Source organism: Schistocerca nitens, chromosome 5 (genome assembly GCF_023898315.1).
Source record: "Schistocerca nitens isolate TAMUIC-IGC-003100 chromosome 5, iqSchNite1.1, whole genome shotgun sequence".
NCBI classification, from domain to species: domain Eukaryota; kingdom Metazoa; phylum Arthropoda; class Insecta; order Orthoptera; family Acrididae; genus Schistocerca; species Schistocerca nitens.
This window is the reverse complement of record NC_064618.1, coordinates 865,131,866-865,145,791: the sequence shown is the minus strand read 5'-3', so window position 1 is coordinate 865,145,791 and position 13,926 is coordinate 865,131,866. Positions and strand designations below refer to the sequence as shown.

Below are 13,926 nucleotides of genomic sequence, written 5' to 3'. Positions count from 1 at the left end.
CAGTATTAGCTACTGCCAGTCCTATTATATTTGTGTTTGGTAGAATGTGCTTTCACATAGATAATTTACATTGTGACTCATAGTTTTACCTATGCTTTAACACTGAGAAGACAAAAGTCATGGGATAGCGATATGCACATATACTGATGGCATTAGTATTGTGTACACAAGGTATAAAAGGGCAGTGCATTGGTGAAGCTGTCATTTATACTCAGGTGATTCATGTGGAAAGGTTCCTGACACGATTATGGCTGCACAACAGGAGTTAGCAAACTTCGCACTCGGAATGGTAGTTGGGGCTAGTCATAGGGAACATTCCAATTCAAAAATCAGTGGGGAATTCAGTATTCCGAGATCCACAGTGTCGAGAGTGTGCCGACATTACCAAATTTCAGGCATTCTCTCACCACGGACAATGCAGTGGCCAAAAGCCTTCACTTAAGACCAAGAGCCGTAACAATTCTATGCAGTTGCAGTACTAACAGACAAGTATCACTGCTTGAAGTAACCACAGAAATTAAGTGGAATATATGGCGAATGTATGCATTAGGACGGTGTAGTGAAATTTGGTGTTATGGGCTATGGCAGCAGGTGTCAGATGCGAGTTCCTGTGCAAACAATGGGACATTGCCTGCAGTGCCTCTCTTGGGCTCATGACATATCAGTTGGACTCTAGGCAACTGGAAACTAAGTCTTGATTTCAGTTGGTAAGAACTGATGGTAGGGTTCGAATGTGGTGCAGGCCATACGATCCGTAGACCTGAGTAGTCGACAAGACACTGTGCGAGCTGGTGGTGGATCGATATTGGTGTGGGCTGTGTTTACTCTGACGCAACTGAACCAATCTTTGATTGGAAATGGTTGTTTGCAGCCATTCGTAGAATTCATGTACTCAATTGAGTATGGAATTTTTATGGATGATGGTTCGCACTGTCACCAGGCCACAGTTGTTGTTGATAGGTTTGATGAACATTCTGCACAATTTGAGTGAATGAATTGGCCATCCAGATCACATAATGTGAATCCCATCGAACATTTATGGGCCGTAATTGAGAGATCAGTTCATGCACAACTCCTGGAATGGCAACACTCTCCCAGTTATGGACAGCTATAGAGACAGCATGGCTCAGTAATTCTGCAGGGGACTTCCAACAACGTGTTGAGTCTATGCCATGTCGAATTGCTGCACTGTGCCAGGCAAAAGGACATCCAACACAATATTAGGATGTATCTCAAGACTTTTGTCACCTCAGTGTGTATCGACATTTTTTATATACAATTCATTTAGACATGTCAAATGAGCTCATTGTTGGTGATACCTTAAAACCTAAGCTTCTTTTTTGTTTCTATTTGTCCATATTTCTCCCAAATAAGTTTGTTTATTTATAGCTAATATTTTAAATTTTGATGTATATTAGCATATCTAAATGACCACAGTTAGTACAGTAATACTATTCTCTCTCCTGGTCAGCAAGATAATATTCTCCTCTGCATGTAGAGTTAGCGTGAAATAAAAGTTGGAAGAAAAAATATTCTGGCTTGCTCTTTGTTGAATCAGTGGACAATCAGAAGATTATTTTGAAATGACAGAAAATTGTATTATTTAATATGTTTATTTTAGGGCATAGCTGGTGTGAACTGCCTATAAATGTATACATTGCCGCACAAAACTTCTGTTTATTTTTCAAGTTTTACGGCATCTAATGAACTGCCTGTCCCATGGTTACAGTGTGGCACACAGTTTTGTGTTTGTTCGTAGGTCTGCTTAATTAAGTTGCCATTTCCACTTCAGCTGAATGTGTACAAAATATATAAAATTGCCTCAGTGATTAATTTGACTGACATTGAAATTAGAAAGTAAAATCCTTGAACACAATCACCACTTCTCCAGTGACTATGAACCAGTGTCTCAGGCCCATGTTTTCACTTTTCTGTCTTGGTGACTCATGCTTTTACATGATTTTCTTGCAGAATTTGTATTTCTATTGTTATAACATGAGAGGAGATTGCATAGCAGTCCAGTGTTATAATTTTTGGCATATAACTTCATATTCTGTAAAATTACTTTTCTCATGTGTGCCAAAATTGGAATGTTCTAGCATCACATGCTCAGCTCAGGATCCATCATTTCTTGGTGATTCTAACTGATGTGGTTTTGGTTTTTGTGTTCAGTTTATAAATAATGTAAATGTAAAAACTTGTAAACGTCAACCTGTTGTTTACTTAATTTTTCACTGGAACTCTTCATGTACTGTTATTAGTTTTTCAAATAGAACAGTTGTTTCAAATGAAACATTGTAGATTAGTTTTGAAGTAACAGCAAGGGCAGCATATTCTGAAAAGTATATTGCATATTCGCTTTCCCATGGTTATGTTATTAAATGCAGTTCTTTTCTTCTTGGTTGCTCAACAGTCAATATCAAGATTTTGTTGTAGACATCCAAATGTGTAATATAGTGTAATATATGGATAATATAACCTTAAATTAATCAAATTGGTGAATAATTGTGTATTCAATTAAATACGGAATTTATGACAGCTATAAGTGACGGCTATTGATTGTTGAATCTTATTAAGCTTAAGAATGTTGGTGCAACATACTCGGTTTTGTTATCTATTCTTCATGATGTTACCATTTACTGAACAAGCTGTAATAAAAGAAAAATACTTATTTAGAAAAGTCTCATGACAAGCCTCCCAACCCCTTCATTTTCCCCTCTTTTTTTATTATTTAAGGAAGGGAAAAGGTAAGTAATGATACCACACCACAGTCAGTAGCACACACTCTGTCTTTTTGGAGTTTTCCTCCTGTATACATAAGGTACATAGCATTTAACATGGTCTTTAATTTATGAATATGATGTAAAGAAGATAACTGTTCATCCAAAGAAAGTGTTGAGTGGTTAAGATGAATGTAGAAAATGAAGCAGCTTCCAACCCCCCCCTCTCTCCCTCCCCCCTCTCTCTCCCCCCCTCTCCCCCCCATCACTTCCCCCACCTCCCCATCCCCCTCTTCCTGTTCCCACCATCCAAGCCCACCTAATGACAATTGAGTTTGATATAAATAGAACTTAGTCATATTACAGCTATATTTGGCAGTAATAAATTGAAGTGAATTTTTATATTGAAATTGCAGTGTGTTTTTCCCCTTAGGAACACATTGTTATTGACCCTCTGACATACAATGAGGTACGTACTCGTCCCTCTTTGGAAGAGCGTCTGGAGAGTATTATCAGTGGAGCTGCTCTAATGGCTGATTCTTCATGCACTAGAGATGAAAGGAGAGAGCGCATTGTTGCAGAGTGCAATGCCGTGCGCCAGGCACTGCAGGACTTGCTGTCTGAATACATGTCTAATGTAAGTGCCATTTTTGTTTCATAGGAGCTAGTAATTTGGTTAAATTTTGAATTTTCCTTTTAGGAAAGTTTATTATTCTTCCTTGCTTTGTTACGAAATGAATCATTTCCACTTTAATCCGAATACTAAAGAGCACTTGTATTATGATTGTTACTTTGTCAAAACATAGGAGACTGAATAATTAAGGAAATGGCATCTGTCATCCTTACGTTATCTTTTTAGACTTATATTGTTTAATTTGATAGTTTGTGATTCTCTCAATTCCTTTGTTATTAGTTAATTCATTGATATTTTCTGTGCCATGTATATGACATTGTACTGGTAAGATTGTGTTTGGCAATTAGTTATGAAGTAGAATATTTTTATTTCATATAAAAATTTATTGACCTAACACTTTAGTATGTACTGATACATTTGAGAAGTTATCTTGCTATTTTTCTTGTCTGCACTTTTATGAAGATAATAGTTACTTTTACTAAATAGTGCAAGATCGAGTAACAGTGCCCAATTTTGTACCATTGTGGAAGGCAGTCTTCTTGAATCTCTGTATTTCAAGAGAACTGCCTGTGACTTTTTGCCACACTGACACATTTGCTGAGAACTAGTACAGTGAATTACACATATCAGGGTGCATTTATGTGATTTTACCTTACTGTGATGTCCTAGTTAATCTTATTTCATCATTTGTGACAACCCCGATTATGATGATGAAGGTGAATATTGAAAAAGCACTCGGATATTCAGAGATAACAGAATATCTTAAAAATCAGCAGTTCACCACATATTGCCAATCTTAAATGACATTTTTACAGAAATTCAGTAAAACGACATTGCTTTATCAGTAATGATACAAAAAATATTGCTTCCGCAGTTAACGAGGTACTCTTTAGCTGTGTTGAATTTACGGCTAACAATTATTAAAACAGGTATGGCAGCTGTTTTGAATTTTGGAGGGAATTAGATTAGGAAATGAGACACTTAAAGTAGTAAAGGAGTTTTGCTATTTGGGGATCAAAATAACTGATGATGGTAGAAGTAGAGAGGATATAAAATGTAGACTGGCAATGGGAAGGAAAGCGTTTCTGAAGAAGAGAAATTTGTTAACATCGAGTATAGATTTAAGTGTCAGGAAATCGTTTCTGAAAGTATTTGTATGGAGTGTAGCCATGTATGGAAGTGAAACATGGACGGTAAATAGTTAGACAAGAAGAGAATAGAAGCTTTCGAAATGTGGTGCTACAGAAGAATGCTGAAGATTAGATGGGTAGATCACATAACTAATGAGGAAGTATTGAATAGGATTGGGGAGAAGAGAAGTTTGTGGCACAACTTGACTAGAAGAAGGGATCGGTTGGTAGGACATGTGTTGAGGCATCAAGGGATGACCAATTTAGTATTGGAGGGCAGCGTGAAGGGTAAATATCGTAGAGGGAGACCAAGAGATGAATACACCAAGCAGATTCAGAAGGATGTAGGTTGCAGTAGGTACTGGGAGATGAAGCAGCTTGCACGGGATAGAGTAGCATGGAGAGCTGCATCAAACCAGTCTCAGGACTGAAGACAACAACAACATGGCAGCTATTGGTCTTCATACTGTACATAACTATGAACTTTAATAAGTCAGGCTTTGCTGGAAAAGAAGTAAATTTGTTTTGTAATTGAATTGAATTGAAACTCTCTACAATTTTTTAAAAATGTTCTCTTAAGGTGATTTGCCGTGTTTTTGTAAGATGAGATGAGCCATATTATCAGAGGTTTGATTGTGCAAGTGCACATTTGCACTCCTGTCATGCAAAGCAGGAGATCAGGATATTAGAAATGGGCAAGTGCTGGTGTCTCATTTCTCACTGAAAGCTACACGAGTCTGTCATAAATAAAACTGGGTAGAGCCATTCCATGCCAAGTGGTCTAATTTTGGAAAAAGTTCCCACAGGACCATCATAAATTTTGCTAAAATTTTGTGCGAAATTTGCACATGTACCCAGTGAGCAATGCGAAAATTTTTCTTTCGCTAATATAATACTTCCATAGATAAAGTCCTTTGTTTGACCCCATAGTGAAACTATCGAAAGAGCGCCTCAGAGTTTTCGGCAACTTCGAAACATAATATCTCTGGCAATATTTTCTTGAAAGAAGCAAAACCAGGCCATCTAAGAGCAGTTGAGCAGAAGGATGTTTTAACAAGTTTCACACACTCAAGTGGCCCAGTAAATTCATTTTATTGGCTCTCAAGGAGTGACAAGTGCCGGATTCTGGAACAGCACATCATTGCAGTTATTCTAGCATCCTCAGTGACTCGGTCTGGCTGGCGGTATAATTTTCTTGAAGACATTCTACAGCAAATTAATGAAACCTGTAAAAAAATTCAAGTAACTTGAAGGAAACATAAGGTTAAGATCATAAATGAGATCTTTTGTGGCTTTGTCTACTGACATTTAAAGAACTGTATCATCAATCTTGGGATCCTGTGTAAAGAAACCTTTATAAGGTTTGGGAACCTGTGGTAAAGCAAGCCACTGGTGACTGCTGTTGCACAGTTAGTGGGCATTGCCCCTATGATGATGGGGAGGGTGCTTTTCTCACATTAAAAGAAACCAGCAGTTGTTAAATGCTATTACCTCAATTCACATAATCTGCAAACTATGAGAACACGCAATGTGCTATACTTTAAACTGGAATCAAACTAGCATGTCAGTAGCATTGCACAATAAAAAGACACACTGAAAACTGTCAGTAGCATGATTTATTTCCAAAAAAAAAAAAAAGTCAGGGAGGCTGATATGAAGTTCCCCAAACGTACACAATGTGACAGTGGTGTAAAACTTGAAAGCAGTTTATTCGATGTGTTTTGCAGTTTTTGTGCAAAAATTTTACTCTCATGATGTCTAGTGGCTTGGTAATGCACAGTTAAATTTTGAAGTTCATGACCAGTTTGATTCTGTAGTTATCATAGCAGAAAAACAGGCTGAAAGATGTTATGATGATGAGTCATGGAAAAAAGACACCTCATCTTTGAAGTTTTCGAGTTGTTCTGTTTCAGTCACACTTCCTAGCCATCATGACTTTTAGTGTTACCAAGTGTAATAAACAATGGTATAACATAACATAAGACGTCAAATTTAATTTGAGGACTATCGGACTATGGTCGTAATTTAAATGTACCTTCACCTTGTTGTTTTTTTAGGACCTCATACACTCGCGTTGCAAAAACAAATCTAGTTCTTTAGGTTGTTTAGAACACAAGAGTTTCTAATTAAAACAGTTTAAAAGAGTTTGCAGTAGACTTTCTTTTTGTGAAAGTGAGCTAAAAATAGTCATTTTTGACATTTCTACAAAAATTATCAACTTTGTCCACAATTTGTGAACTACTGGAAAGCAGAAGGAGAATGAAATTTTTTATTCGAAAACCTTACATTGGTATCAATATTATGAAAAGGATAGTTGCTACTTACCATATAGTGGAGACGATTGGTAAGTTAATATGTACAAAGTTTCAGATTTATCCTGCAATTTCTTCCGGAGATATAAAAAGCCAAACATAATTTTTTTTCACTCTCCATACTGAAACTGCTCAAGAGACCTGTTTTTTTTTATTTCCCTTAATAGAACACAAAAAGTTGTGCAAGATGGCATAATTTTGTTTCTTTCAAGAAAATATTGCTTGAGATGACATGTCTTAAAGTTGCTGAAAAATAATGGATGTACTTCTGATGGTTATAGTATGGGTCAGATAATTGACTGTATCTCTGGAAGTATTGTATCAGTGAAAGTAAAACTTTATCAAGCTTCATTGGGAACATGTACAAATGTTCACGCAAAATTTCACCAAAATCCATGATGGTCATGCGGGAACCTCTAGACCACCTGGCGTGGAATGGCCCAATTTGTAGTCTGTTATGGATTACGTGTAAGAATTCTGAGACCTAAAACATCCATTAAAGTGTTGTGCAAGGCAAAATGTGTCTGATACACAAGCTTTTGCACATGTCGACTGTAGTGGCTACAAAATTTGTAGGTGGACTGGCATTACCTATGCTGACATTTTCTTAGGCTCATTCTTGCGAACTGACCAGGCAAAACTCAAATGTGTACTGGAACTTAAACCAACCAATTTTGTGACATGTCAAGAACTTGAAAATTCTGTTTTTCTGTGAGTAAAAATAGCTAGGAATTACATCAAGCCAGGGAAAGCTTTTTGGACAGTCAAAGTGCACCTTTTCACTCAGTGTGGAAGTGTAAATCCACACAGCAGCATCTGAGCAACAGGCACAGAAGTATAGATACTCTTTGCTCTAATCAGACAAGTTAGTATGGGTTCACAGTGTCCTTCATCATTGATCTATTTACCTCTGATGAAATGTACAGTGGTACATCTGGTACATCTCAGATGTTCTATTACATATGAGCATTATGCAGCACTTTTCAGAGATGGTATATTCCTTCTCTGCAACAGAGATGTCCTGTAATATGACATTAATGCTGAATACATAGCTCTGTACAATTTGTGCTGTCCAGCAGCTGCAGTGATCAGCATTTAGTAATAACTGTCTTTGGAATTGGTATTTTCTCCATTAATGGCTTCCAGTTATTTCACAGAGTCACATTTTGTATTTTTTGATTAATGTGCTCTTATAATTCACATTTGTACCAAGGATTTTCAAAAGAACTTATTTGTCATAGGTGTCAGGAGTAACTGCCAAAATAATTCCCTTTGGTGCTGTGCAAAATGTTGTGCCTTTTTTGTGACTGTTTACATAACTGAAAGTCATTACATTAAAATTCATAGTCATAGCTGTGTTGTGGACTGTGTTTTGCAGCTAAGAATTACAGATTCAGCTGAAGTAATACCTGTTGTCATGCCATTAACTAATGAAAAAGCCACTCCAGTTGCTCAGTAGAACTTTATTTAGTCCATTGCCAGTTTCAGCTTTTTTTTTGTTAAGCCATTACCAAGTTGATCTGAAACTGCCCTACATATGATAGATGTATACATGTATAAAAGAAAAGGGCAAAACCATTAGAGGACTAAATGAAATACAGAGCAACTGCACTTGCTGTTTCATTAATAAAGCAAACTGTTGCATATCACATGGAAAAACTAAGAAATTAACTACTCAATTAACATGTTTTTTCAGTTATTATGACAAGTATCCCGTATATTTTTCTTTGGTTATTGCATGGAATTATCAAAAACTTTTGAAAGCAGTGATTTTTCACTTTCATGTTATGCTGTATCACTCAGAAGATGACATATCTTACACTGAAATATTTCTGTAAGTGACAAATTCTGGAATGAATTGCTGTCTGAGTAGTTCTGTGTAATTTTGTGTTGTTTTTTGAAAGTAGCTCTTTATACCTTTACGACTTGTCAAACAGAATAGTGTCAATGGCATATCAATACCTCAGATGAGGTAGGCAGATGGAAAATGAGCAAATCAGATGGTTCAGGTGAAATTAAACAAATTGTTAGTGAAAATAAAATAAATTGAATGAATTGTTAATGAAAATAAAAATAATATAGAAACTGGACTTATAAACTCTGCTCTTAATTTCTTAAATGTACTTTTATCCATGAGCCAAATAACCTTGTTTTTCTGTACTTTCATGTCTATGTTTTGCCTGTCCATGTTTTGCCATTTCACAAAATAAAGTGATGCTTACATCAGTGCATACATATTATTGCCTGTGTCTTGTGCTGTTATCGAGAAATGTTGGTCGTATATGTCACTCGACCAGTGACCAATGCTGTGGTAGATCAAGGACATAGTAACCAATGTTTATTTATCCTCAGATGTGTTTCAGTGGTTTGTAACAGACACAGAGGGAACATTTTGTGAAATGGCAATCTGCAGATAAAATTTAATAATTATAATTATAGAAGAACCTGTAGTTCAGTGATAAATTACCATTTTTATAGAATTGGTAAATGGCTAGAATTATGTGCATGGGGTCAATGGCCCAGTTATAATGGGAAATAATCTTAATTAATATTCCCAGTATGATTTGTTATTATGGCCATCACCCCAAAAGATTGGTTTGATTTAGATCTCCAAACTAGTCTACCCTGTGCGAACCTCTTCATCTCATTGTATTCAGTACCTTGTCAGTAGTTATCCAATCTACAAATATAATCTTCAGCATTCTTTTGGAGCACCACATTTCTGTTCTTGTCAGTACTGCTTACTGCCAACAGTTCAGTTCGACATCAGACTACACTCCATGGAATATGACTTCCTAACACATGTACAGTAGATATTAAATTATTTCTCTTTATCAGAAAGACTTCTTGCTTTAGCTGGACTGCATTTCATATCCTATATGTTTCGACTGTTGCCTGTTACCTTGCTCCAGTGCAGCAAAACTCACCTTACTACTTCTAATGTATCATTTCTTAATCTAATTTTCTCACTATCACCTGATTTAATTTGACCACATTCCATTATCCTCATTTTACTTTTGTTGATGTTCCTCGAATAATCTCTTTTTTCAAGACGCTTTCCAGTCCATTCAACAGTTTCTTTGATGTCTCTGACAGAATTAAAATGTTTACATCAAACATCATAGTTTTTCTTTGTCTGAACTTCAATTCCCTTTCCAAATTTCTCCTGGGTTTCCTTCCCCTCTTTTGTGATGTGTAGATTGAATAGCAGGTGGCATAGATTTCAAATTCATTGTTGCTGTCTTCTTAACTATCATTTCCCTTTTGTGTCCTTTTGACTTCTTTAACTGAAATCTGGATTCTGAGGAAATTGTAGTTAAGCTTTCACTCCCTGTATATTTTAACTGCTACTTTCTGAATTTTTAAAGAGTGCATTCCAGACAGCAATGTCAAAAGCTTTTACTCAATCTATAAATGCCATAAATGTGGATTTTTCCTTCTGCACACTATCTTTCATGATAAGTTGTAGGGTCAGTATGAGTTCACATGTTCCCAAATTTCTTCAGAACCCAAAGTGATCTTTCCTGAGAAGGACTTCTACTGGTCTTCTGATACTGCTGTTATTAATTGGTATCAGTATTTTGCAAGCATGGCATATTAAACTGATGTACTCACCAAGCGGCGGCAGAACACACACATAAGACTGTTGTAATTGGCAAGCTTTCGGAGCCAGTGGCTTCTTCTTCAGGCAAAAGAGTTGAAGAGGAAGGAAGAAGGGTAAAGGAAAGGACTGGAGAGGTCTAAGAAAAGGGGTAGATTTGGGAGAGTCACCCAGAACTGACTGTTCAGTATGTCTTTCCCTGTCATCCCGTATGGCAAGTATCCCCTGACCTGCGGTTCCGGGTGACTTTCCTGAAATCTGCCCCTTTTCCTAGACCTCTCTGGCTCCGGAAGCTTGGCAATTACAACAGTCTTTTAAGTGTGTGTTCTGCTGCTGCTGCTGCTTGGTGAGTAGATTTTATAAACTATCCGATTAAATAATTTTGTCAATAACTGATTGTTTTCATTGTTATGTTAAATTGGTGGTTTGATATTGTTCATACCTGTAAGTACCTGCTTTCTTTGGAATTGGATTTACTGCATTCTCCTTGAAGTCTGAGGGTATTTTGGCTGTCTCATATATCTTGCACACCAGATGGAACAGTTCTGTCATGTCTAGCTCTCCCAAGAATTTCAATACTTGTGAGGAAATTTCTTCTACTCCAGGTGCCTTGATTTCACTTAACCTTTCAGCATTCTGTCAAATTTTCCTTTCAGTATCACATCTTTGTCTAATTCCCGTTTCCTTTCCACAGGATGTTCGTTTTCTTTGTATAGCTCTTCTAGACATTCCTTCCATCTTTAATCTTTCTCTTCTTTGCTTGGTACTGACTTACCATTTGAGCACTTGATATTAATACAGCTGCTTCTCTTTTCTTCAAAGATTTCCTTAATTTTGCTATAGGTGGCACCTATCTTTCCCACAGTCATGCATTTTTGTGCAGCTTTTCCTGGCTTCGATGTTCACTTTTTTCCTGTTTTGCATTTTCTGTCAATCTTAGTTTTCAGCTACCTGTATTTCCCTTTGCATAATTCTTTTTCTGCATTTTTTTTATTTACCCCTTTCATTGATTAAATTCAATGTCACATGCTTAGCTAAGGATTTTTTGTGAGACAAGTTTTTTATAGCCCTTTCATTTGTTACAAGTACCTCCAATTACTCATATTGCAACTTTTTTAAATTCCAACTCCTTAGCCTCCCACCTTTCTATAATTCTTTTCAGTTTCAATCTGTAGTTTATACTCAAAAAAATCCCAGACAGAGTCCATGTCTGCTCCTGTGAATGTTTTGCGGTTTAAAATTTGGTTGTGATGTATCTTTCTTACCATTATATGATACCTCTGGGCCTGTTCCTTCTACACAAGCTTCTGTCAGATTCTTAAACCAAATGTTTGCAGTGATTATGTTCTCCTACATTTCTGCCTTTTCCTGCTATTAGATTCCAGTCACCCATCAGAATTAAAGTTTTGTCTGCCTTAACAGACTGGATAATCTCTCTTATCTCATCGACAGTTTTTCAATCTCATCTTCATCTGCAGAGCTATATGTGGAGTCAGGAAAGATGGCAGTTGAGTTTAGGTTTTTTCTGTGCATTTATGTCAAGCATTCTCCAACAGCCAATGAACATTCAGTAGTGTCCTGAGTACTCTGCCACAAACATCATAGCCAATGCGAACGTTAAACGTGAATGTAGCGAATTATTTACTGAATTTTTATTCCATTTGTTGTGAGGTGTCATAGCTGACTTTGGTGGTAAGTGAAAAATTCTATATAAGCAAGCAAGAGACATGATTTGCTGGGTACACACTTTCTTAAAGTGTAAAGCACATGTATGGGCATACAGCAACTATTGCTTGGAACTAGCAACAATGCAAACCCCATCTGTGTCTCGACCTGTGTGAACTGCTATCATGGGCTTGGACTGGTTTGGCTGAGCTATGTTGATGAGTTCCCTGTGCTTTTCATGGTAGTACACATGCATCCTATTTTCTGAGTCATTATTAGATCCACTTCCGAATTACAACAGCTTGATTTTGTATTGATAGCCCTCTACTCGCAACAAGAAATCCTGTCGATCCTACTATTATGCCTTACTAATTTCTATGATACGTAACATCTAGCTGTCCATTTCTCTTTTCAGGTTCCCTAACTTATCTTCTCAATTAAGGGATCAAAAATTTCTTATTCCAGCCCATAGAATATGAGATCTGTTTTTTCTGATAACAATGTCCTCCTGAGTAGTCCTCTCCTGGAGAGCCATGTGAGAAATTATTTTGACTCCAGAATATTTTATCCAAGAGGATGTGATTATCATTAAATCTTACAGTAGAGCTGCAAGCCCTTGAGAAATAATTATAGTTCCCCATACTTCCAGCTGTTCACCGTACCAACATAGCTAAGGCAAGTTTCTAATATTACAATAACAGATCTGTCAGTCACCCAGACTTGCCCTGCACCTACTGAATAGGCTGTTACTACTCTTAGGGAACTATAAGTTAGTCTGGCGTCTCAACAGATACCTCTCTGATGTGGTTGCACCCGCCATATGGCTTTATATATCATTGAGGTATGTGGGCCAGTCCACTGCAGCAAGTCCTTAGTTTGTAGGGTTTAATAAGTAATTCACAGACTGCAACTCATAACTTTAAAAAAAGATAAGTTATTTCAGATAGTTAATCTTTGTATAGAATATACAGAATTAAGTCTTAAAACACAATTAAAAACACTTGTGAGATAATGAAAGGACGAGGGGTATTCAGTAAGTAATGCAACACATTTTTTTGTCTGACAGCAGGTTGTTTCTATTCGGGATTCCAATACACCATATTATTTCCCACTCTTTTGGTTACAAAACCCTAATTTTCAACAAAATATCAATTCATTGTGATGGCCTTATGCTGCCTTACTGGGAGGCCTGCGTGGTAACACTACTGGTCAACATCAGAGCCAGTGTCTTATTATATCAATAACTTCTCCATCATCTACAAGCTGCTTCCTGCAGAATGCATCGTTCATTGGACCAAACAAGTGGAAGTCAGAAGGTGCGAGATCTGGGCTCTACGGTGGATGAGGAAGAATAGTCCAGTGGAGTTTTGTGAGCCCCTCTCAGGTTTGCAGACTTGTGTGAAGCCTTGCATTGTCTTGGAGAAGTTCACTTGCATTTTTGTGGTGATGTGCATGCTGGAGTTGTATCTTCAGTTTCCTAAGGGTAGCACAATACACTTCAGAATTGATCATTGCACCATGAGGGAGGACATAAAACAGAATAGCCTCTTCAGAGTCTCACAAACTGTCACCATGACTTTACAGGTTGGGGGTGTGACTTTGAACTTCCTCTTCAGAGGAGAGATGGTGTTGCGCCACTCCACGGAGTGCCGTTTTGTTTCTGGTTCAAAGTGATGAACCCATATTTCATCACCTGTGATGATGTTTGACACAAAAAATCTAACAATCAGCCTGATAATGTGCAAGTAATTCCCCACGGGTGTACCTTCATTGCTCTTTATGGTTTTCTATTAGATGGCGAGAAACCCAATGGGCACACACCTTTGAGTTCCCCAACTGGTGAATGAGTGTATCAGCACTGCCA

At 37.2% G+C, this 13,926-nt stretch overlaps 1 protein-coding gene across 2 annotated transcripts in view; it reads left to right on the top strand.

Moving 5' to 3' along the window:
• Positions 1-13,926, top strand: part of LOC126259354 (catenin alpha) — a 154,549-nt gene that overhangs the window by 59,835 nt on the left and 80,788 nt on the right. For both annotated transcript variants that reach the window (XM_049956080.1, XM_049956081.1), the window contains exon 6: positions 3,154-3,357. In XM_049956080.1, coding sequence (XP_049812037.1) covers positions 3,154-3,357 — 204 coding nt within the window. The remainder of the gene's footprint in view (positions 1-3,153; positions 3,358-13,926) is intronic.